Here is a 26294-nt window from a genome sequence, read left to right as displayed (position 1 = left end):
GATGTTGTGCAGTGGGACTGAACCCAAGACCACATGGTTGGGAAGTAAGCTTCTTAATCATACATCCACGTCTGCACCCAATCCCTATTCTATTCCCATACTTTATAATTTGGGTGCTCCTCAAATTGGAACTATATTTTAGCTTTAAGAATGTTCCTATGCTAACAATTGTATACTACACAGTCAAGAATAGGACAGACACAAAACGTAGGGCAATTAATTCTCAGTATTTGAATGTACCTTATGTAATCAATCACAAGGATGTAATGTGTGCAATATAGTGCAAAGCAGGAAGAAACTACTGTATATTCTTTGTTTCATGGATGCTCACAGTTTAAAATAGCAATCCAATAGTGAGCATTTAAATGAAAAAATTAATTCTAGATAAATGAATCTCACCCTTCCTCAAGTGTTCATGATTCCTGTCTTGGAAGACTCCTTTGAATCTCTTCACCCTAGTATCAGACATACGATTATGTATATTTACTTTACATAAAGATAAATTCATCTGTGTGAGGGCGAATGCTCTAGTGGTTAGGGTGTTGCTCTCATGATCACAAGATTGCGATTTCAATTCCCAGATCAGGCAGTGCTTTATGATCACTTCAGCATCTGACATGTGGCACACCATGCACCTGTACAGGCAATGGTCAACTTGGAGTGAATCAGCTAATGTACAATACAAACGTTGGATTATTATAAATTAATCATCTGTGTAGGTTGTTCAGCAAGAAATTGAAGAACACTCATCTGTCATCTACAATGTGACAGTCCATCAATATTCATGTGTTTGTATATAAAATACACACGCACACACATTTCTTAACATTGGTTTCAAATTTTGGCACAAGGCCAGTAATTCTGGGGGAAGGGTTAAATCAATTACATTCACCCCAGTGCTTGACTGATACTTATTTTATTGACCCCAAAAAGATGAAAGGCAAAGTCAACCTTGGCAGAATTTGAACTCAGAATGTAAAGACATACAAAATTCCACAACGGGTTATGCCTAGCATGCTAATGATTCTACCAGCTTGCCCCTCTTCACATGTCTTAACACTGAAAGTAAAAAATCATTAGAGTCATTCTGGACATTTGAAAATAAATAAAGGTTGTCAAGTGCATTTTTACTTTATTTTAATCATCGTCGTTTAACGTCCGTTCTCCATGCTAGCATGGGTTGGACGGTTCGACCGGGGTTCTGGGAAGCCAGAAGGCTGCACCAGGCTCCAGTCTAATTTGGCAATGTTTCTACAGCTGGATGCCCTTCCTAACGCCAACCACTCCGTGAGTGTAGTGGGTGCTTTTTACGTGCCACCTGCACAGGTGCCAGGCGGGGCTGGCAACGGCCACGGTCAGATTGGTGTATTTTATGTGCCACCGGCACGGAAGCCAGTCGAGGCGGTGCTTTTAATGAGCTGTCAAAATTTTCACTGCACAAGTGCAATGTGGTCTATGACCCAGGTCCACTGCAGTTGTTTGAAAGTTTGTTTATGGCCAATATTTATAGGTCTCAGTTTTCCTTTGTGTAGAACATAGGTTAAACATTGAGACATGAGGGGTGGTTGTATTCATTGGTTGACTTTGACGTCATAACATCAATCAGTTAAGTCATTATTAGTCATTTTCAGTTATTAATTTATTTTTTGCTTACTTACAACACTGTATATATATATCATTGTTATCGTTTCAATTTTTTGTCCTTTATTCCTATTCTTTTCTTCTTGCTCATCTTGGAAACTAGTTTTTAATTTGTTCCTACCATATTCACTATATATAAATGAAAGATTTATTAAAATAATTCTCTATTATGGTTTATATTTATGATTAAATATGTTTTAAAAGAGTTGTTACAAAGAAGTAGTGGGGAGTAAAACAGGGGCATATGTTAATCTGAAAATAATGTTAATAAATTTATATGTATCTATCAGATTCAATGTAGGTTTATCTACATATCTCTATGATATAATGTTTGAACAGGTATCTGAATTAGTTTGCATACAGGAATAGTCTCAACTGTAAGCCTGAATGGGGTAACAACAAAACACTACACACAAGAAATGTATAATATATATAGTCATAGATCAATTTAAAAAAATTTGGAGAAATGATTAAATTCAACCAACTGAAACGTTATCGTTATTCAACAGATGCACCATATAATATTTAAGAACAAAAACTTGATTTTTGTTCCAATAATTTGATAAGAAGTAAGAGGGAATAAACAATACATACTCGATCCAACTCTTGGTACAAACAAGTTCAGCAGATGATGGATAATTTCTCGTGCATAGAGGTTGGGGTTTTCAATAACAGGTTTAGGTACACTTTCTAGCGGTGATGTCAGAGATGTCAACCAATCACAATAAATATTCACACAGTCACGAATGGCTTCATGCTCAGTCAATGGTAGGCTGAGACCAAAGCAAAGCACCTAAATAATAATAATAATAATATAGTGAGTGTAAGTTAATAGCAATAATGAAAATACATATTACTTTTGGTGAGATTATAAGCACATCATTTTGAAAAATATACATACAAAAGCAACTATTTGTAGATAAAGTAAATATATAACTTACATTAGACTAATGTCAAGAATGGAAAATTTAATTTAAATATTTACTACCATGAAAATATTTTATTCAATTTAAATTATCAGCCAATTTATAATCCTAAAGATTAACTAATCCATCATTAGTCAATACTCAACATATTCACATCAATACAATAGAACAATAATCAATATTTCTACTTTAAACAATTCTATGTGTCTGACAAGTGACAGACTTGTTAGTTCCTCAGTGATAAAATGTTTTTGAAAATACACTATAAGTCAAAGTCAACAAAGTGATATTTAAAACTAAAGAGAGAAAAGGAAAATAATATTACCTCTATTGTCCATTTTACATCTTTGTCTTCCTCAAGATCAACAGCGATTGTTGATGTTGAGCAGTTTTTTGCAAGATGTTTTACAACAGAACAAACTATTTCTTTCCCAGCAGCTGCTGGGAATTTCTGTAGGACACTTTGGTTGGCTTTGTTACATTGAATCTCCCGTTGAAGCGGGGCCCACTCTGAATACATGATAGCCAACGATGAGGTAAATCTAGAGGAGAGAAAAAAACAAACAAAACAAAAACAAGTGAAATAATCAAAACATAAACAGATGAACAAGTTGCAATATAATTTTTATACACAGAGATCACTTTGCTTAGAATTTTATTTCAGTGGATCAAATTGCAATCTTTGATCTAGTTTGCATCCATCCATTTTTACTGCCCACTATTCCTGAGTGGGTTTGTGGGAGTACCTCAGGTACCTCTTCCATAGGGTCCTATCAGAAGCAACCCTCATTACACTTTCCAATTGGATTCTCAAGCATGACCAACTGAGACTATAGATACTATCCAACTGTCACATTCTTGTTCTACCTTTAAGTCTCCTACTGGTTGGCTCAGCTTGAAAAATCTATCTTGGAATCCCTTTTTTGTGATATTTTAATCCCCTGTCCATAGCACCAGAGCTCTCAATTCAAAACAGTAGTTATTTGACCTGGAGAGACTCCCTGATCTCCATGCTAAGCACTCCGTTGAGCAACTTACTCCAGTGATCCTCCAAGAAAACCTCATTTTGGTCACTTGTATTCAAAAGCATGCTCTTCCAGTCACTATACAAAATAGAATTACTACCTATCATCCATACTACAAACAATGATACAGCTAAAAATGTTAACTGATATGTTTTCCAAGAATTTTGTACATCACTGCTATCTAGCACAAAGTACAGTAGTTGAGATAAAGACTAAGTATCTTGTGAAGAGATTAAGAGCAATGAGATAGCTAAAGCCTTTGTAGTTATGTAAAAGAATCTAGAAGGGCATGGAAAATTATGGGCATTGACTTCATACAGAAATTAACTACCTGAATTATCAATGTAATGAGTTTAGGGATTGAACTGGAAAGGTTATGCCCACAAACTGAATGTTGTAGTAAATACCATTAGAAACAGGGACCAGCAAATATCTCTAAAATTCCTATCACAAAAATAGGGACTATGAATGCAGGAAGAACATTAAATATCAAATATGACATGTTGAATGTTATTCTTTTATTTGTTTGTCATTTGACTGCGGCCATGCTGGAGCACTGCCTTGAAGGGTTTTTAGTTGAACAAACTAAACGCAGAACTTATTCTTTAAGCCTAGCACTTATTCTGTCAGGGTCTTTTGCTGAACTGCTAGGTTGAGGGGATGTAAACACACCAACACTGGTTGCCAAGCAGTGATTGGGGAACAAACACAAAGATGCACATACAGATATGTACATACATAAATATAAGACGGGCTTCCTTCAGTTGCCATTTACCAAATCAACTCACAAGGATTTGGTCGGCCTGAAGCTATAGTAAAAGACACTTGCCCAATGTGGAATTCAACCTGGAGTTGTTTGGTTGGAAAACAAGCTTCTTACTACACAATCATGCCTGTGCCTATACTTTAGAAATATTTAATTAGTCCTAATATTTTGAGTTAAAAATCACTCTTCAAAGTATTCAGAGAACAAGAGAGAGAGATATAAATTATATAGCCATTCTTTTAGCATGTTGAATTTTTCTGTGATATTCAAATTACCACTTGCATGCAGATGTAGAATTTGAGCTTATGTATTATGTTTCAATGAGCTGGATGTGGTCCTGAAAAAGGAGCAAGATCTCCTGAAACATGCTTATACACTACTAATTTTTCTATCTTCGATCACACTGTTTACACAAATATATTCATATACAAAATGTTGTATCATTCAGTACTAGCCATAAATTAAATAGAAAATCTATAGAGAGCACTTAAAAGGTATTTTTAATATACTTTAGCACTTATTCAATTCTAGCTAGTCAATTACTAGCTTTGTTTTTGTTTTTTTTCTTTCTCTTATTGGATTCTTGTTCCTTGGGCTTGGGACCATAAAGATAACTGGTACAGACACTGAGTATCCACTGGCTTTTAGGAACTTTGGGGAATTGTGTAGTATGGATAACCTGATATATTTTGCTGCATTATTGTTAGATATGGGTAAGTTTGTTTTCTGTTACCCTACTTTGACACTGAATGTAGGGTGATCTGGACAGGATAAGCTAAATATGCAGCTGATTCACTCAGGGAATGTTCTTATGGAAATGTTTATCAAACAAACAGATACCTGATGACAAAAACCTCTGTGATGGTCAAAAGCCCCACCCACAACACAGAAATGTGGCTGCAAATATAAATGAGATCCAGAGCATCTTGTCCACAGAATGTTTATATCAGTAACACAGTTTGGCTGTTGCATGTCTGAATCAAAGAACACTGCAACATACACATATTAGAATTTAAAAAAAAACTCTGAAAAGTGCAAGAAGATGAGTAGGGACATTGCAATTACCATAAGCTGTAATATTGGTAAACTGCTGCCCTTTTGATAATAATAAAAGAATTAACATTTAGCAACCAGCTAGAACTGAAGGATTATCAATTGATACTATAAAGACCATGCATCATACATCACAATACTTGACCCAGTTCCTCTTTAAACACATCAGCCCACTATGATACTGCTAATCCTCAAAACATAATCCATCTACCCTAAATTCTATACCTCAATTTTAATATTCCACTCAGATTTGACACATCGGTGGAATAGACATGTAATTTATATTTATTTCCCTTGTTCATTGACCCTTTAGCATTTAAACTGGTCATATCCAGCCAAAATATTCTGTCTGATTTATGCTCAAATTGACCAGATGCAGCTTCTCACACCTATCCTATATTGTCATTCTGAAAATAAACAATCACATCATCAAAATCTCAAAGCATGACTAATTCAAAATAATATGACTAAATAAGCAATACAGTTGACAGAGTAATCTGAATACTAATGGGTTAAATCTTTGTAAAAGAGTTTTTAACTCTAGATTTCAGGCCTAATCAAATACTTCCAAGGAAAAATTCCAATATCATTGTTATTGATATTTTATGTTCTACCTGCATTGCTAGTGTATCTTAATTTTTTAGAAGAAATATTAAATGAATTTTTGTAGTAAAGGACAAAAAAAAAACAACAACCTCATAATACATTTTTCAATTTGCAGACAGATATTTTGGTTTGTCACATTCTATAATTTGGTGAAACATATATGTGGATGAATGGCTTCAGATAATAGTTCAAGTCATATAAAAAGTGCAATTAGCAAGATAATTTACCATGCAGATGGATGTTCACTGGGGCTTTGTCCACAGCCCTCTTTTCTTCATTATATATTTGAAGTAAATAAGCAGGTGTTCAGAACTGGCTGGATCTCGTCACAGAATCTATCAGAGAGCTACAGAAAAAGTTTGAAATGTGATAAAGTAGCCAAGAGATAAAAGGCCTAAAGATCATCATGATTAAGACAAACTATTCAATAGCTATAAGACTTAAGCCCCAGTTCCATTTAGTGTACACAGAATGTAGGAATGGCTAAAATACAAATTTAGTACTGTATATATAAGAAATAGAAAGTAAGATTTCAGAGAGAGAGAGAGAGAGAGAGAGAGAGAGAGAGGATGGAGGGGGAGATTATAAGGTGTCCAGAACTTTAGATAGCCCAAATTTATAGAGTATTATGTAATCATACAATATAAGTCAGAGCTACTAAGTTTGTGATAAGCTGAGGATAAGTTCTACTTAAGAGATGTATTGGAGAAAGAGTAGAATGTAAGAGACATGCATAGAATGTGAGATGCTATAAAACGGTGACAGATGAGCGAGGAGTTCCACAGATCTACAGTGGTCAGAAAGAGATGAACAAAATATGGCCAATGAATGCAATATTTTAATTTAAGAAAGACTGGACAGTCGATAGAGCAGCTGGATAAGAAAGGTAAAGAACAATGTGATCAGGAGAGACAATTATGCTTGTATGGATATGTAAAGGAAATGAGGAGTACATGCTACAAGTTGGTAGTAAGAGTATTTACCTGTAGCAGAAGAAACCACTAGAAAAATCATGGGAGGAAATGTTATGGATAAGCTTTATAAAAGACAAGTTGTAGGATGAGAGACTGGATAGAGAGATTTTATATTATAGACTTGCTCACTCATTTGTTGGCTTAAAGTCTGTTTTCCCCAGCTTAGTCCAAGCAGGATTTTATGGCTGAATGTGCTTCCTGTTGACCTATCCTTACCTGTTCTTCAAGCAAACGATTTTTTATTTTCCACAGTATCTCAAAATCATCAAACAACTGGTTATTATCAACAAGGGAAGTAATCATGTCACTGCTTTACTCAGCTAGTCACAAACAAAGCTGTGGAATGTAAATATTTATACACAAACACACACACATATATTGTAGATTTCCATACAGTTTCTGTTTCCCAAATTTATTCACAAGATATTGGTCAGCCTGGTGCTATAACAGAAGACATTTGTCCATGTTGCTGTGCAGTGGAACTGAATCTGGAACCAATTGGCTGCAAAGCAAACATCTTAAGTACACAACCATACCTGTTCCAATACTCTTTTACTTGTTTCAGTCATTTGACTGTGGCCATGCTGGAGCACTGCCTTTAGTTGAACAAATCGACCTCACGACTTATTCTTTGTAAGCCTAGTACTTATTCTATCAGTCTCTTTTGCCGAACCACTAAGTTACGGGGACGTAAACACACCAGCATCGGTTGTCAAGCGATGTTGGGGGGAAAAACACAGACACACACATATATATATATACATATATACGACGGGCTTCTTTCAGTTTCCGTCTACCAAATCCACTCACAAGACTTTGGTCGGCCCGAGGCTATAGTAGAAGACACTTACCCAAGGTGCCATGCCGTGGGACTGAACCATGTGGTTTGTAAGCAAGCTACTTACCACACAGCCACTCCTACGCCTATATAGACATTTGTCCAATGGCTATGAAGCAAACTTCTGAAGCACACAACAATGCCTATTATGATGATGATGATTTTTGTCTAATACAAAACCCACTTTTGTAAAAGAGAGATGACAGCTAATTATTTATGTCCTATAGTCTACTTAATTATCAATAAGCCTTGGTGGGATTTGAACACTGAAATGCAAAGCATAAAACTAGTCATTTACTGTTTATGTTAATGCATCCACTTTATATTAAAAGAAAAAAAAATACTGACTGAAGAAAAACTTTGAACATTATCTATCTGAATCAGATAAAAACAGATCTAGTTTGAACAAATTGATCTTAGGGTGATAATGCAATCCAACTCCCATCTTTATTACTAAGTTCTCTCTTAAATTTGGTACAACTTGGCAAATTATGTTTCAATTTTATAATATTTTTTCATTTGACAGTATTCAAATAGAGAATTGTATGGAAATTAATTCCCTGCTGACTATTTAACTGGTTTTAAAATAAACTCTGGTAGATCTAGTTAAATGCATTCCTAAGACTCAAGTTTACAATCCAAGACATTACAGTGTTGACTCTTTGATCAAAACTAATTGGTTCATTTTCAATTTCTGTTTTTAAGATAAAATCTCAAAAGAGCAAAGAAGTTACTAAAATCAACACACTTTCTAATTCTCAAAATTTTATTAAAAGAAGAAAACAGTTGCATGCAAGTGTAAATGAAAATAAAACTTTCATAAAACCACTAATTTAATTGTTATGCTAATTCTCTTTACTCTTTTATTTGCTTCAGTCATTTGACTGTGGCCATGCTGGAGCACCACCTTTTAGTCGAACAAATCAACCCCAGGACTTATTCTTTGTAAGCCTAGTACTTATTCTATCAGTCTCTTTTACAGAACTGCTAAGTTACGGGGATGTAAACACACCAGCATCGGTTGTCAAGTGATGTTGGGAGGACAAACACAGACACACAAACATATACACACATACATATATATATACATATATACGACGGGCTTCTTTCAGTTTCCGTCTACCAAATCCACTCACAAGGATTTGGTCGGCCCAAGGCTATAGTAGAAAATACTTGCCTAAGGTGCCACTCTGATGCCTATATCAATTTTTTTTTTTATTTCTGTGCTAGCAAGTGAAAAATCATGTGAAAATCATGAGGGGAAACAATGTGATGGGAAGTGGATGAAAAATGCAGGAACAGGTAAAGAAAAATGACACAAGGTCAGTGTGTTTGGCAAATATTCATTGAAGCCCTATGCATTCTAAGACTGCAAAAAGATAAGAAGTGCAATACAGCAGCCTAACTATTCAGTTCAATAAAACTTTTGAATATCCATACTCATGTGCAACTATGAATATATTTGGATAAATTCTGTACAATATGATAACGACATTGCTGGATAGTATCAATGAACATCCACTCAATGACCCAGATGTAACAGAAGCTTGGCTGCTACAGTTTGCTGCCAGGCAAAATTGGAAGATCTGGATACTAATGACAAAAAACAAATAACTCATTTTTTATCTAAGGCAGAAATGATGGTCATACAAAAAGTTTTGGTGAAACTCTGGAACTTGACAATGAATTTTAGCAGCACAAGATCTGAGATAATGTCATTAGTTTGTCCTCAAAAGAAATTGTTAATTTCTGAAAAGGTCAGATTCTTACCACAAAATCTAAATTAATAACTAAATTAATTCAAAGTTATTCTGAAAGATTACATAAGTCAGTTTGCTTTTTAAGAATTTGATAAAATTGGAACTAAAGGACAGAGAGCTGAGGATGATATGCTTCGAATAACTCATGACACGTAGTCATGAAAACATTGTATGAAAGTATTAGACAATGTTGAAATGAGTAGTCTAAAGCTTAGTGCATTCATTGAATTCATCTAACAACTCAAAATAATTTTTAAATTTCAGATCATTGAAATGTTAAAATAGAAAGCAAAAGTGATCTTAATGATATCATTAATAGAAATAAGCATAAATCTGATTATATGTGTCACTTTTGCAGATATAAGCATGCACCATTAAGATGTAGTGCATTTTATAATTCAGTTGAGAAAATGAAAGAGGAAAATTTTGTAGTGAACAATTCAAATTCTTCTTCACAAGGATATGAAGAGTTGACATTGAAGGATCAAAAAATGATGTTGCTGTGAACACTTGGTTGCCACAAGTCAGTTATCACTGTGGTGACTTTTCTGAAAAGGATTGACAAGCCAAGCTTTCACTATAAAATTGGCATAAAAAAAACAACTCAGTGACAAATGTGAAACTCAATAATGTTAATAAAATAAATACAAGATGATAATAGCAGCTAGATAACTCTAATATTTCAGAACGTGTGGACAGACTTGAACAAACCAATCTTTAAGAAAGTGTGATACCAAACTAAAACAATTTGATGGAGAATTGATAAGAGATACAAGTTGAGAGCGTCACTGTCTTTGAATGTGAATAAATCATTCTTTGCTTGATAAGAACCTAAGAATTGTCAATAGTTTAACATTAACTTGAAAAGTTTAAGCTTGAAGACAACTAGGGAAATTTATAAATGAAGCTCTTCTAGAGGGAGCAAATGGCCTGTCAGAATATGTGGAGACTATACCAAGTAGATGTGAATTTGTTGAGAAGATCATCATCTTATTCACTTTCTTTCTATGCTGGCACAGTTTGAATGAGTTGTCAAAACTCATGCCAGTTTTTATTCAGAACTACTGCCTTCTTAAGCATAGTTGGGGGACCACATCTCACCTGTTCATTTCATTCTCGCACATTTACTATGTCCATCTTCACACCACCCACTTAACAGTGTGCACTGGATACATTTTATAATGGCACCAGCACCTAGCAAGGTTGTCATGTACTTGGCAAGACAATACTATATGGCCCTCCTGATGCTATGTCTTGCTCAATTGACAACCATTTAATAAAGTGTACTGGATGAATTTTATCATTGTACCAGCTCAAGATGAGACTAAATGGTGACCCTGATCCTACAATATTTCCTCTCATTCACCAATAACTTTACAAAGTGTAGTGTGTGCAATTTAATGTGACACCAGCACTAGAGAAGTTGACACATCCTTAACAAGTCTAAAGTGTTCTCTTGATCCTACGATTCTCATGCTCAAATGTCAATCTCTTTACAAAGTGTACAGGGTAGGAGGAGACATCATATTTTCTGATATTCTTTTCTTTCTTTTATTCTTCTGCTTATTTCAACCATTTGACTGTGACCATGCTGGAGCACCACCTTAAAGGGTTTTAGTTGAAGGAACTGACCCCAGGTCTTATTCTATCTGTCTCTTTTGCCAAACTGCAAAGTTACAGGGACATAAACACACCAACATCAGTTGTCAAGCAATGGTGGGGGGGACAAACACAGACACATACATAAATATATACAAAATATATATGATGGGCTTCTTTCAGTTTCTGTCTACCAAATCCACTCACAAGGCTTTGGTCAGTCTAAAGGTATAATAGAAGACACTTACTTAAGGTGCCATGCAGTGGGATTGAACCCAGAACCATGTGGTTGGGAAGCAAGCTTCTTACCATACAGGATGTCTGCACCTGAATTATTTTCCTAATGCCAACCACTTCACAAAGTGAACTGGGAGCTTTTTACATGCCATTGGCATTAGTGAGGCCGCCATGCATCTAGCAAGACTATGAAACCCAAAGCAGGGGTTTTGTGCTAGGATATGAGGGGTTAAAAGTATGAGAGAAGTTGGGGTGGCAGAGCAGGTTCTCATAGAGAAGCTGTGTGGCCACTCACATTTCAAAGAGAAGGTGAGAATGATCAGTAAGAGCTGCAAAGAGATAGTGGTAATGAGGTATTCAGATGACTCCTCAAAGTACAAGGTGAGTAGAAGTGAGTGAAGGTGGAAGAACTAGGAGTATGGGTGGGTGAGGGTATTCGAGAGTGTATAGAAGAGCAGAGGGAAGGGGAAGTAGGCAATATCTATAAAGTCAAAAGGTGATTATAAGGAGCAATGGATAAGAGGTGGGGAATGACCAATGAGGCATGAGTTGGAGAAGGTAGAGGGATGCTGAAGAGAGAGGAGTGCAACAGTATAGTAACAGTGATATACTGACAAGAGAGGACAAGAGAGAGATGATACGTGGCCGTGGTTGGGTAGGCAGTAGGAATAGAGAAAGGGAGGGGCTTCTTTCAGTTTCTCTTTACTAAATCCACTCACAAAACTTAGGATATAAAACTACAAAATAATAAAGAGCAGTTAATTTCTATGAAAGATTTAGTAATCATTATTAAAACCCCACAATACCTCTTGCAGCACTTCATAAACTTGATGCTTCATTTTTCAGAAAGCATCCAGTGAGACCATTGTTGCCATTATTTTTAATGTCCAACACTCACACGAGTCAGATGAACTTTATTGAGGCAGATTTTCTATAGCTGGATGCCCTTCGTGTCTCCAGTCCTCTCCATGTCCAGAGATGTTTTCACAAAAACTGGAAAAGGACACTGCTTCTATGATGGTGACATTCTTTAAAGACAATCACCAACATATATATATATATGTATATATATATATATATATATATATATATATATATATAATATATATATATATATTATATATATATATATATATGATGGGTTTCTTTCAATTTCTGTCCACTGAATCCACTCACAAGACTTTGGTCAGCTTGGGGCTATAGCAGAAGACACTTGCCAAGTTGTTTGGTACTTATTCCACCAGTCTCTTTTGCTGAAGTGCTATGTTACAGGGATGTAAACACACCAACACCAGTTGTGAAGTAATAGTGAGGGACAGACAGACACAAAGACATACACATAAATATATAATATATATATATATATGACAGGCGTCTTTCAGTTTCCATCTACCAAGTCTACTCACAAGGCTTTGGTCAGCCCGAGGCTATAGTAGAAGTTGCCCAAGGTGCCATGCAGTGGGATTGAATGTGGAACCATGTGGTTAGGAAGCAACCTTCTTACCACACAGCTACACCTGTGCCTAAAACGTTTCCGTTTTCAAGCTCAGGATTATTTTCACAAGATGGTCATTTTGTATTATATTGTTTAAGAGTATTAACCACAGCTGAAGTCAGATACTTAAATACTTAAAATGAAGCTTTGACAATTGTATGATGTACTTGAGAAGCATGGTTTTTTTTCCTTGCTTTTTCTAATTGACAGAAATTTAAATTAGCTTCATATCATAGGCTATATTTTTGGCAAAAACTGTGGTTTACCAAAAATAACATCAGGACAATTTTTTTTTTTTTTTTTCAAATAGGAATTACAAATAATAGCATTCAAAGTATGAAATATGTAAAGGGATCTCAAATATCACATATTGATGTATTGTTACAATTGAACTTTCTTAATATTGGTTTGAAGGAACTATGATTGTGCTGATGAAGATTCTTTCATTCAGCTTGTTGAAACATTGATTATCATCATCATCATCATTTAACATCTGCTTTCCATGCTGGCATAGATTGGATGGATTGAGCAGAGCAGGTTCCAGTCTGATTTAACTGGGTTTCTATGGCTGGATGCCCTTCCTAACACCAACCACTTTACAGTATGATGAGTGCTTTTTACATGGCACCAGCATAGGTGCCCTTATGTGGTACCAGTATGGGTACTTTTTATGTCACACTGACATAGGGCCCACAAGCAGGAGTAGCAGCATTAACAATTCTGCAGTGGAGGGTGGGTCTTCTTGGCCATAACAAGGCACCAGGTATCTTGGTCTAAAATGTAATTATACAACTGAAGAATACTTATGATATTTAATCTAGTGAACTAAAAGGGTTTTTTTTTTTTAATAATTGGAGTTATTGTTCTGTGGTTGAAAAGCCATTCAAATTTAGTTAACTGTTGAAGATAGTAAAGGGAATTGTTCCACCAACTAGTTTGATAACCTTAATTATGCTGTGTATGATAGCATACATTGTCTACATGTCAAGAAGGAACTGCTTGAAATTAGAAGTATGGCAGTCTGATGAGAGTTATATGAGGAGCAATATGTAAAAAGATGTCCAACGTGTGCTAGACTAAAATTGGAATAACCTCACAGAATGCACACATGGCCTAAAGAAATTAAAGTATGGATCTATATGCATATGGATAACACTTATGTAAATAATTATGAAATTTTGGCACAAGGCCAGCAATTTCAGGGGACAGGGTAAGTCAATTACATCAACCCTAGTATTTAACTGCTACTTACTTTATTAATCTTAAAAGGATGAAAAGCACCTTGGTGGAATTTGAACTCAGAGTGTAGCCAGAAGAAAAGCCACTAAGCATTTTGCCAAGTGTCCTAAGGATTCTGATAATTCACAGCCTTTGAAATAAGGGTTAATAATGAAAAGCAGAAACAGATATTAAGAAGTGTGTTTCCCAGAAATGTTATTCCAGAAACATTGGTGTCTAGGAATGTGGGATTTCAGGATAGTGAACTGGGTATATGGCATGATAAGATCAGACGTAAAACTATGAAAGATCTTCATAGCATCCAGGATCAAATGAGATTACCAAAAGAAAGACTGTGTTAAAGTGCATTTTTAATATTCACCATGTAAAGGTTATATGAATACATACTGGAGTCACATACTTTTCAATTACAGAACACTCACTCATTCAAAAATTATTCTTAGTGTATCTACTTTGATGATCAGACAAATACAATCACCAATAACAATTTATTATGAAACTGTAACTTCAGTTTGGTATTGATGTAAAAGAAATGATAATCATAACAAGCTAAATTTATATTTCAAGTAGGAAACAGTACAGATGTGATTCTCAAGTGCAAACAGTACAATATTATTGCAATTCAAATAAACAATAACACAAATACCAATACTGCATAAAATGAAGAATCATTTCCTTAAACTCTGAATGATTTTCCAGGCCATGAATGAAGATTGTGATGTGAACAACTGATACAAGAACAAACATAACGAGTGATGTTACATTGTTCTTGAATAGCAAAGGGAATTAAATCAGTTCATTCTGGATAGTGTTGTGGCATTGTTACACTAATATTACTGCAGGCTTTTGACATTCTTGAATGTAACTGGGTCCGAAATGAATAAAACTTCTGAATGTAAAGAATCATGTGCACTATGACTGCATTTAGATAAACTTGGTGTGACTAGAATGACAACATTTGTGAATACTAGGCTCATGAGCTTGAAAATTCAGTTTCCTGCATATGCTAAATTGAGGTATTTTGAAAGTCACTCAACTTTGGCTCAATTTACCCAACTGGGAAATAAGTAGTCCATCAAGAAATCTAAACTATTGTAAAAGAGCTAATTAGGGAAGATTTACTTCAATCAACATGATCATAAGAAAATTAGAAATTAATCCTACTCTTAAAAATCATTGTAGCTAAAGACAGAAAAGTGGTCTCCAGTTTTGTCACTTCCTTGATCAACTGTATTCAGAACAGTGGCCAAAATAAAATATCTATGGAAACATTCTAATCAAAATGGAATATCTTTGGAAACTTTAAACATTTCAGTAGGTAAATAATAATCATTGTTAAATAGAGGCACAAGACTTGAAATTTAGAGGAAGGGGGCAAGTTGATAACATCAACCCCAGTACTTGACTGGTACATATTTCATTGACCCTGAAAGAATAAAAGGCAAAGTCAATCTCAGCAGAATTTGAACTCAGAACATAAAGATGGACAAAATACTGCTAAGCATTTTGTTTGTTGTGCTAATGACTTTGCTAGTTCGCCACCTTTATGATAATAATAATAAAGCACTTATATGGTACCATAAATCTTTGAAAACAAGAAAATGTTTATAGGTGTCCTTATCATCTATTCATATATACACATATAAACATAAAACTTTGGAAAATGGTTCACTACTGGTGTTTCCTAAAAAGATACGTCTTCAAATCTGTTCTGAAAGCCAACACAAATAAATGGCGCAATTCATACAGACAGAGGAAATTCAGTCCAGATAGCTGAAACCAACTTAAAGAAAACCTGATCACCTCAGTACATCATTTTAGTGCCTGGTATAACGAGTAATTCAATTCCACTTGATCTTAGATACACAGTTTACTCTATCCGCTGAAACAGTTCACTTATGTATTGAGGAGCAAGCTCATGTGCAGCTTTGACTGTCAGCAAATTGAGCCATTACATTGTAGAGCTCTCATGAACTTGGAGGTATGGTCAAATTTCTTTCTCTTCACACTTACAGTATTTTGAATGAGTTGTAATCATCTGATCTGAAGTGCATTTCCATTGTCCAGCCATGATGAAACAAAAACATGCACTGATGTTTCAGTCATCTTCTGATTCAAGTATTTCCCAATTACACCAATATCTTTCAGGTACACATTTACTGACCAACACACCATGTTCATATACTTGACCTCTTCATGTCAGTATCACCATCTCTAACCTACCATTTTACTAGGATTATTAAACAACAATAATACTGTAAATGGTAGAATAATGATGGTATCAGCACAGTTAGGTTAGAATTTGTTTTTACTTCTATGTGAAGCAATCTACTGATGCTGCTTTGTCCAAGATATTTATTAGTCTTAAGTTTATGCTCTTTCACTAATTATTTCATGTAAATTGAAATGTCACAGAGATTTCAACAATTTATATCAAGCAACACAGGTGAAACAATTTATACATAAAAAGAAAATTAAAGATAAACATATTAGCAACCAGACTATTTTTGAATGAAGAGTATAATATAATAGCTATAGTATTACAGTTTCATGCAAGTATTTAGGCAAAAATTTCCCTTAACAAGATAAATGTGGGCTAGTTAACTACAACACCTGTCAGTTTGAATGTATAAAACAAGAAAAACAATTAAAAATCATGATACCTCTTACCAACAGATAAATCTCAACAAAATAGTAAAGGAATGCAATGATCAAAATCTTTTAATCATTTGTTTAATTTTGAGAATAGTCAAGAACTGATTGAAGATGTAAAAGAAGGGAAAAAAACAGCCCAAAATGCTTTCCTTTTAAAAATGAAATTATCAATGTTTATCTATGAATAAATGATAAATACTAAGGTTTATAACATACTACTATTACTGGTAGGCAGAGATTGAAGGACAGAAATATAGCAAGTTAATTAAAATCATACAAACAATTTAATAATACCAATTACCAGGAACTTGTAAGCGATTTGCTGCAGCTAGAGTCAAACTAATATTTGAATTTAAAAAATCAACTTTAAAAGGATTACTGGTAGGTTTTTTCTTCTACTGACATCGTACTGGGGGAGATAGTGAAAAGACAGAAATTTCCATATGTTGATAACACTTTCAACAGCTGAATTTAATTCTGATGTTCGAAACTTTTCGTCATTACGGCGATAATAGCGAAAGGATCCAGTAGAACAGATACTGGACAGTCAGTCCACGTATCATGGGCTCAAATCTATTGCAAGCATTTGATTATTTCTGTATAACTTCATTTCATATTCACCCAGTTCACAAAACTGAGGAAATTAGATGATAGGCTGTTCTGGGAAAATTAACTTTGATAAACTAAGATGATTAGATAACTGAATTAACAAGGAAGAATTCATCCACCTTTCATTTGCTCAACACACTGAAGTTGTTGAGTCCTGGTCACATTGGATCCTTGTCGGTGTTGACAGGATTGTTTTTATTAATGAAATTTTTAATAACACATTTTAACTTTTATATATCATAATCTATAATATATATATATATATATTTGGAATAGCCAGATATAAAAATTGAGTTTGTTTCGTTTTGAAGAACTTTCTTGTGTTAGACATTATATCGTAAATAATGACACAATACTTGTTATGAAGAGTGGTACTCACTACAAGTTGTAAAACAACAGTGTAGTAATTATTAACAGTGAAAACTAATTGCTTTCAAATCCTTAATAGTTCTAATTAAAAACAAAAACAAAAAAATTAAGATGCAGAACTCCCACAATTCAAGCTATATAAGTGGAAACAAAAGAAACACTGAAAGTTTATATAAAACCCAAAATAAATGTTTATTCATAGGAGTAATTAATAAACAATTTGTTGCACAGTGCTTTATCTAAAATATTAAATCGAAGTCCCGATTACATGGACATCGGTGGGTTGATTAGGACCCAACTCAGACTCATCGCTGCTGTTTAATAAAAGATCAAGTTTAAAAAAAACAGTCAATCAAAGGAAATCATATTTACTAGACTTCGATCTCGGGGAGGGACAGATGTGTCAGAGTTTCAAGTGCGACGTAGTCAACACATTCGAATATGCGTTTTGCATGGCTTACTAAGACTAAAAATTTTTAGCCAAACATTTGACTGGTGCTAAGGTTGTTGATTTTGAGAGTATAAACGGGCAATGATAACAAAATAGGTGGCGCCCAACAAGAATGTTGTTGCTACTCTAAACAACAAGAGTTATAACCGTCATTGCAAGTACATACTTCCCAACAACAGATGGTTACAAGAGCCAACAGTTTCAACTCTGTTTGAAATCATCCTAAATCACATGAAAACTTAGTATTTACTCCAGAAATAAATCTACTAAGAAATAAAAAATGTATTAAAGAAGAAAAACGAAGCAAGATGAAGAGACTGTAAATGTGTGAAGGGGGAGTAGAAACGATAACAAAAAACAAAAAAAATGAAAAATCAATATCATATTTCAAAATTACTTTTTATCGATAGAGAAACTAAATACGCATGATGACTATGAACAGTTATTCAACAGCTGCAGTATATTTGGCAAGTGCATTATTGTATAAAAAGGGGATAAAGAAAGTGAAGGAACTTACCATCAATTCAATGCCATAACCATGTACGATTGGCGGCCATTACATTTTGTCTGCTATGACAGAAGAAGTCTACTGTCAAGGGCAAATAACTATGGTCCGAAGTCTTCATAACTTGCCTTGATCAGACTTTATTTTCCAAGTTATATTAACTAATATGTATTGAAATAAAGTCGTCAAATTCACATTTAACAACAAAGTACAATTCCACAAACATATGTGTATTTTCTAGACTGAACCGTTTACATATTTGTTTAGATTATTAATGAAATTGCTTGACAATGCAAAATATACACAATTTCTAAAAAAAAAAAAAAAAAGGCGAATGATAATATTGATGTGTTATTTGATGACGCAGTTTAAAATTTGTAATGAATTAAAAAGTGATTTTGAAAAGATGGTTTGAAATTAACAGCATTCTAAACTTTGTCAAGTTTCCGTCAGACCTTGTTTGAAAAAGAAAACAGAATGCTTTTAAATTAGGAAAAGACATTAAGCTTTTAATTTATTTACATTTATTTTCATGAGTTACTTAAAAGTGGTTGTATATTACATATTTATATCCTTATCCCCTATCGGTGTCATTAAAAATTACAGTGGTTAATCTACCCAGACGAACAGCCACAAAGGTTTGCTCGCCCGGTTACTACGAGGAGCAGATAACTCCGATCAATCTTTTCACGTATTAAAGAGTAACCAAGGGAGATTATTTCACCTAGCTGTCTGAAATGACGTGTACGTTTAAACTACAAATGGATTACTAAATGCGACTTGTTATGACAGATTTATAACTTACTTTATAAACATTTATTCTTTTCAGTTCGTTAATTTTTTTTTGTTGTTGCCTGCTGTTCTAACATTTTATAACATAAGTTGAATTACCAATCTTTACATTTGGAGCTGATAATTGTTTGAATCAAACAGAAGTGGTAAAATAAAGCAAAGACTGTCAGGATACGTAAGTCATTTCAACATTATCCCTGTATACTGCTCTACATATGTTACATAGAAGATGTGTCAAAATCAAATGATAAAAATATTCGGATTATATTCATACTTCTAACCGCGTCTTGGGAACTGTGGTAGAGCGATATTCATATTTTGCTTGGACCCTCTTTATTCACTCAAATACAAGGATACAGGTTTGTTTCCTTAAAATTTTCTCAAAACATATTCTGTCAACCAAATTGTTTTATATATTTCTCTATTTCTCTTTTACTGCCAATAATAACTTTCTAAGTATGACGTGTCGGGATCGAACTAATGAGTTTCTGTCGGCAGTTGAATCAATACAGTCGCGACAAAACAACACAGTCGTCACATCACGATCTCCAGTTACCAAAAGTAAGTTACAACGAACTGAGTTTACTGTTAAGGCGAAGTACATCGGCCGAGATTTAGCTAATACTTTCGCCAAACTTGAAAAGCTTACTTTATTAGCCAAACGGAAATCCTTGTTTGATGACAAACCCACAGAAATTCAAGATCTTACGTTTATTATAAAACAAGATATCGGTTCTTTAAACAAACAGATCGGTGAGTTGCAGGAAATAGCACGAGCACAAAAATATCATAATGGTCGTCACCAACAAACGCATTCTTCTTCGGTGGTGGTCGCTCTGCAGTCAAGATTGGCCACAATGTCTAACGAATTCAAAACAGTCCTAGAAGTACGTACGGAAAACTTAAAGCAACAGAAAACACGCCGTGAGCAGTTCTCTCAATCAGCTGTTTTCCCACTTACGACCATGTCTGGGGAGGGTTCGGTGTTATTAAACGAAGATGAAGCCGATCGGACAAAACCAAATGACTTGTCAATTGATATGAGTTTTTCACAACGGCAACATCAAGACCAAATTCAACTAATTGATGAACAAGATGCTTACGTTCGAAACCGGGCAGAAACAATGCAAAATATTGAATCTACCATTGTGGAATTAGGCACTGTTTTCCAAAGACTTGCTACAATGGTAAAAGAACAAGAAGAAATGGTAAATAGGATCGACTCAAACGTTGACAATGCTGAGCTTAATATAGAAATGGCTCACGGCGAGATATTGAAATACTTTCAATCTGTTTCTTCAAATAGATGGCTCATGCTCAAAATTTTCTGTGTTCTTATAGTATTTTTCATTATATTTGTTGTATTTATGGCCTGAGGAACTGATAACCGAACATTCGTTTACTGGTGGTTTGTTTTCAGTTTCAATTTGAAAGTAGAGTGAACAGAAAATCAACTGTTGGTTTTCAATAATTGGTATGTATATATATATATATATATATATATAGAAGATATATATAATATTCCGAATTCATAAATAAAATGGTAAACTACTTTCAAAAGACATTACCTTTGGTGGGACCAGATATTTAAATTACAACAAATCATTGACTCATGTACCTGATTATATTTGAAAAGTTTAGTCTAAACTCAAATCCATATATAAAATATACACAAACATGCTAACTAACTTAAAATATGAAACGACTTTTAAAAAGAAAATGACATAGAATTCATCATCAGTAAATAAGGGAGAACATACTTTTAAATTTGACAAATAACTTTCTCCTTTGAGTTCTTCATTTTTTTTCTTTTTTCTTTTAATTTTTTTTTTGTGCTTCAGAGATATTACTCAATTGATTTGCCCCTTGTGTAAAATCCCTATCCCATAATTAAGCTCTATTCCATCATTATCCATGTATGGTTATAGACATTTTTCAAAGTGCAAATATTTCCTCCAAATACAAATTCTTGATTAGTTTATCAGTAAGTTCTCAACAAAGCAACTTTACAGATTGAATATACTGGTTTTTGAAAGTAAAAGCGAAGATTTTATTTTGAATTTACAAAAAAACAAAAGAGAAAAACCTTACATTTCTGAGTATTTTCAATACAAGTGTTTTTTCTCACTCATTTCTCTTTTTGTTGTTGTTTATATGTAGGGAATCTTCACAGATTTGGTGCAAACATATCTGTCATACAGATGTAATTTAATGTTTTATTGTTTTTTTTATTTGATTGTTTTTGATTACAAATAATGAAATGCAATAAAAGGTTTCAGATAGAGCCATACCATTTTTAGAATAGCCTTAGCATTTTCAGAAAGACATAAACAACATACCATTTTATTCATTAGAAAGGACTATATTATATGATGATTAAATTTTGCAAAGGGAGTCTGATCTAATTTCAGTTACAAGCTGGAGTATCTTTATTACCAATCCAATGCAAAAAAGAAAATGCTACAGTTCATCAAATGGCTACCTGTCTGTTTAATATTGTTGTTGTTGTTAGAGTTGCAGAAACAGAAGTGTACCTGACTAAATTCCTTGCAATATTTAGTTTGATATACATGATATATATGAGCAAAAATTTGTCAGGGTTAACTTTGTTTTGCATTTCTTTATAGTTGATAAAACAAGCACCAGGTATGTACTAGTATTGATTCAGTACAAATTTGTAGGTTTGTGCTAATGGTTTTTTTTTTTTTTTTTTTTTGAGCAACAGAAACAGTAGAGTGCTAAGCTAAAATACTAAACCCTTTCATTACCAACCCGGCTGTGGGAGAAATGTCCTGTTTTCATAAGTTTTGAATTAAAATCTTCCGTCAAACCTTAGTCACAATTTATGTTCCTAACACTAGCCTAATGATAACTAAGTTATTTTACTAACCTCTTTGTTATATTTAAAATAATTGAAAGAAACACAGAGCATCTCAAAATAAATATGGTAACGAAAGGGTTAATGGCATTTCATTTTATACCTCTACATTCAAAGTTCAAATTTCACTGGGATTGTCTTTGTCTTTCATTACACAGGAGTTTTTGAAATAAGCACCAGTCATTTACTGAGCAATTTCATTGACTTTCTCACTCCTTGAAAAGTATGTGGTCTAGTGCTGCTAATATGAAATATTACTATTATTGTAGGTGGGTTGGAATAAGTTTTTGGAAAACCTATTCCTAAATGTTGTTTTTGTTGTCAATTAGAAGCATTTTATTGACATAGATAAGCCATAAATGCCACATTTCCATATTTCTGTATGTCTTTGAATCAGAAACTTTGTACCTACAGGTACAATATTACTGGTTTAAGGTACTGTATTCTTGGACTTTGTCCTTTAAGTCCATATCTATTGCAGATATTGAGTTTTACCTTTGAGAATAGTATCTATGCTTGCCAAAGGTTCCATGCTTAGCAAACATGCAAGATGGCTGTGTGGATTAAGCATTAAAGAACCTGCTTCAAGGTTGTGAGTTCCAATTTGGTGATAATGTTACCTTCTATAGCTTGGCGTGCTATCCAGAGGAAAGATTTTATACACCACCTGCTAAAAGATATAAAACCAGAGCTAAGTATCAACAGTAATATTTTTCTCATGCATTTGCCTAAAATACAATTGTTTAGCAAATAAATAGATTGGACTTCTATTGCATGTTAGACGTTTGTGTTCAGTTGCAAACATTGTGGACTGTTTCTTGACAAGACACTTAAGTAGTTTCATGCCTTATCTAAATATAATTAATATTCATTATTATTATTATTGAAGGTAGTGGATGGCAGAATTGGTAAAACACTGAACTTGTGACATTTTCTTTGTATTCTGATGTAAAAACTTACACCAGTATCAACCTTAGCTTTCAACTTTCTGGGATCTATAAAATAACTACCAGTGAAGTACTGGATCAAATTGACTGAACCTCTTTTGAAATATGTGGCCTTAAGTCAATGTTAGAAATTATTATTGCATTTGTGAATGAACAAACTGAGAGAAAAATGGATAAAAAGAACACTTTAGTCAAACAAACTTTCTGGTGTTGGTGTTTGTTATGATGTGGGTATACATGACTGGTGTAGAATGGTATTACACAAATAAATGGTTATGGTTATCTAAAAATAACTTATCATACAAATATATGGTAACACAGAACGCACTCCGTACAACTTGAACATAGTTACAATACTCAGTATTCGCTGTTCAACTACCAACTGTTAAGCCAGCATGGTCGAACTAACACCGTCAGCTACCCACACTGAGAGTCCACTCAGTTCTTATTTATTGTCATCATTTAGTCCACCTTCAGTCACATGGAGGTGTTCAGAATTCTCCCATAACAGTGTTACAATAAAACACACACCCAGTACTCTCTGTAAAATGATTCAAAAAGGAAGGTGGCAGTGTAGGGAGGACTTTGTCATCTTGATGGAGACAAAGTAACCTTAGTATTGAATGCATCCTGTCCACTCTGTAAAGTTGTTGACAATGTGACTGTGTAAGCTAGAGCAAACTCTTTAATCTGGCTAGAGACAAAGTAACCTCATTGTAATGATAACATGATAAAATGTATCTTGTACACTCTGTCAAGTGATTGGTAAACAAATGGAGACAACACTGGACAACAAAAAATCTTTAATTCTATTGTGGTCAAGATAACCTTTTTAATACTTATGTCACAATAAATATTATTATTTTTATTATTGTTAAATTGTACTGAGGTTGACTTTGCCTTTCATCCTTTCAGGGTTGATAAATTAACTACCGTTGAGTATTGGGATCGATGTAATCGACTTAACCCTCCCCCAAAATTTCAGGCCTTGTGCCTTTAATTGAAAGGATTATTATTGTTGTTATTATTATTATTATTATTATTACTATCATATAGGCACAGGAGTGGCTTTGTGGTAAGTAGCTTGCTTACCAACCATATGGTTCTGAGTTCATTTCCACTGCATGGCACCTTGGGCTGATCAAAGCCTTGTGAGTGGATTTGGTAGACGGAAACTGAAAGAACCCCGTCGTATATATGTATGTATGTGTATATGTTTGTGTGTCTGTGTTTGTTCCCCCAACATCGTTTGACAACCAACGGTGGTGTGTTTATGTCCCCCGTAACTTAACGGTTTGGCAAAAGAGACCAATAGAATAAGTACTAGGCTTACAAAGAATAGGTCCTGGGGTCGATTTGCTCTACTAAAGGCTCCAGCATGGCCACAGTCAAATGACTGAAACAAGTAACAGTAAAAGAGTGTTGCGATAGTAAAGACATTGGATAATTAGTCATAAAGACAGTGTGTATGAAAACAAAATAAGGTGAGATGATCACAACTGAATTCATCATAGGTCTGCTTGATGAGAGTTGATCTAGGGCATAAAAAGGGAACACATTGGGTGGTATAGTCCTAGATACTGAATACAATCCTTCATTATAGTCATATGACGTCGGGTACTTTAAAGTGTTTGATGTCCTGCTATTCTGGGTTTAAATTACTGCAGGATAAACTTTGCATCTTCATCCATTGGGAATCAACAAAATTAGAACCAGTAAGGTTACAGAATCAATTTAATCATTTATAATTCCTCACCAAGATAAAAGCCATTATTGGAAGAATTGGAGGTGGCAAGCTGACAAAGTCATTAGCATGCTAGACAAAATGCTTAGTGGCATTTTCCCATCTATACATTCTGAGTTCTAATGCTGCTGGGGTTAGCTTTGCCTTTCATCCTTTTGTGGTTGATAAAAATAAGTAGCAGTTGAATATTGAAGTAATTGACTTTGCCTCTTCCCATGAAACTGCTAGCCTTGTGCCAAAATTTGAAATCATTATTAGAAGAATTTAAGGTGTTGAGCTGGCAGAACTGTGAGAGTGTCGGACAAAGTGCTTTGCAGTATTTCTTCCGACTCACTACATTCTGGGTTCAAATTCTGCTGAGGTCAACTTTGCCATTTATCCTTTCAGGATCAATAAAATAAGTACCAGCTGGGCACTAGGGTCAATATAATCAACTTAACCCTTCCTGTAAAGATTGCTCGCTTTGTGCCAAAATTTAAAACCTTTATAAGTAGAATCAGTGGTGTGTCAGACAAAATACCTTTTGTTGTTTTGATATATTCTAAGATCTTAATTCTACCAAAGTTGACTTTACTTTTCATCCATCCAGGGTTGGTAAAATAGATGGTAATATTAAAGTGGAGTCATAAGCAGTGAGTTGGCAGAATAGTCAACACATTGGGCAAAATGCTTAGTGGCATTTTGTCAGTGGAATTGCTGACCTTGTGCTAAAATTTTAAATCAATATTATAATGGAGTCAGTGTAGTCGACTGTGCCTATAGAAGAAATCATTGTTAGAGCATGTAAGTACTGTGACGGATTGGCAGAATCACACCCCCATTCACTCCACATCATCTTTGCTGCCATCTGTTACCTTCCTGACTTACACCTTCTTCCTCTTCTTTACCTTCCAACTGATATTCAGAATTGTCTTTGCCTCTGTTGTGTCCATTATTCAATGCATCTCCCTCTATCCATCTACCATTCACCTCTCACTCTCTCTCGGAACTTAATTACCTACCCTCATCACTTCCCTTTATTCATCTTCCTGTAACTTGAGGGTACACCTTGATACATTTTCCCCATCATTCTCCTTCTCTTCCAACTGAGGCTGGCACATGTTCCTATCTCCCTATCATTCTTGACCACCCATCACCTGACTTAAAGCCATTTCCCTTAATACTACTCCCCGCTTCCTCTGTTGA

At 34.4% G+C, this 26294-nt stretch overlaps 2 protein-coding genes across 9 annotated transcripts in view; one reads left to right on the top strand and one right to left on the bottom strand.

Moving 5' to 3' along the window:
• LOC115209118 (ral GTPase-activating protein subunit beta) overlaps window positions 1–19011 on the bottom strand; it is a 113038-nt gene extending 94027 nt beyond the window's left edge. For 4 of the 8 annotated variants that reach the window (XM_036501293.1, XM_029777252.2, XM_029777255.2 and 1 more), the window contains exons 1-4: window positions 18761–19011; window positions 6245–6363; window positions 2893–3109; window positions 2236–2434 (exon numbers count right to left, since the gene is read on the bottom strand). In XM_036501293.1, coding sequence (XP_036357186.1) covers window positions 2236–2434; window positions 2893–3087 — 394 coding nt within the window. In that variant the 5' untranslated portion in view covers window positions 3088–3109; window positions 6245–6363; window positions 18761–19011. The remainder of the gene's footprint in view (window positions 1–2235; window positions 2435–2892; window positions 3110–6244; window positions 6364–18760) is intronic. The other 4 variants (XM_029777251.2, XM_029777254.2, XM_036501294.1 and 1 more) reach the window with 4 other exon arrangements.
• Window positions 19012–19468: 457 nt separating this feature from the next.
• LOC115209686 (syntaxin-5) lies at window positions 19469–21987 on the top strand. The gene has a single exon (XM_029778163.2). It carries the CDS (start codon window positions 19999–20001, stop codon window positions 20914–20916), a length of 918 nt encoding a protein of 305 aa, XP_029634023.1. The 5' UTR covers window positions 19469–19998; the 3' UTR covers window positions 20917–21987.
• The last annotated feature ends 4307 nt before the right edge of the window (window positions 21988–26294 follow it).

This window comes from Octopus sinensis, linkage group LG3 (genome assembly GCF_006345805.1).
Source record: "Octopus sinensis linkage group LG3, ASM634580v1, whole genome shotgun sequence".
Lineage (NCBI taxonomy): Eukaryota > Metazoa > Mollusca > Cephalopoda > Octopoda > Octopodidae > Octopus > Octopus sinensis.
The sequence above is the reverse complement of the archived record's forward strand: the minus strand, read 5'-3'. Positions and strand labels throughout refer to the sequence as shown.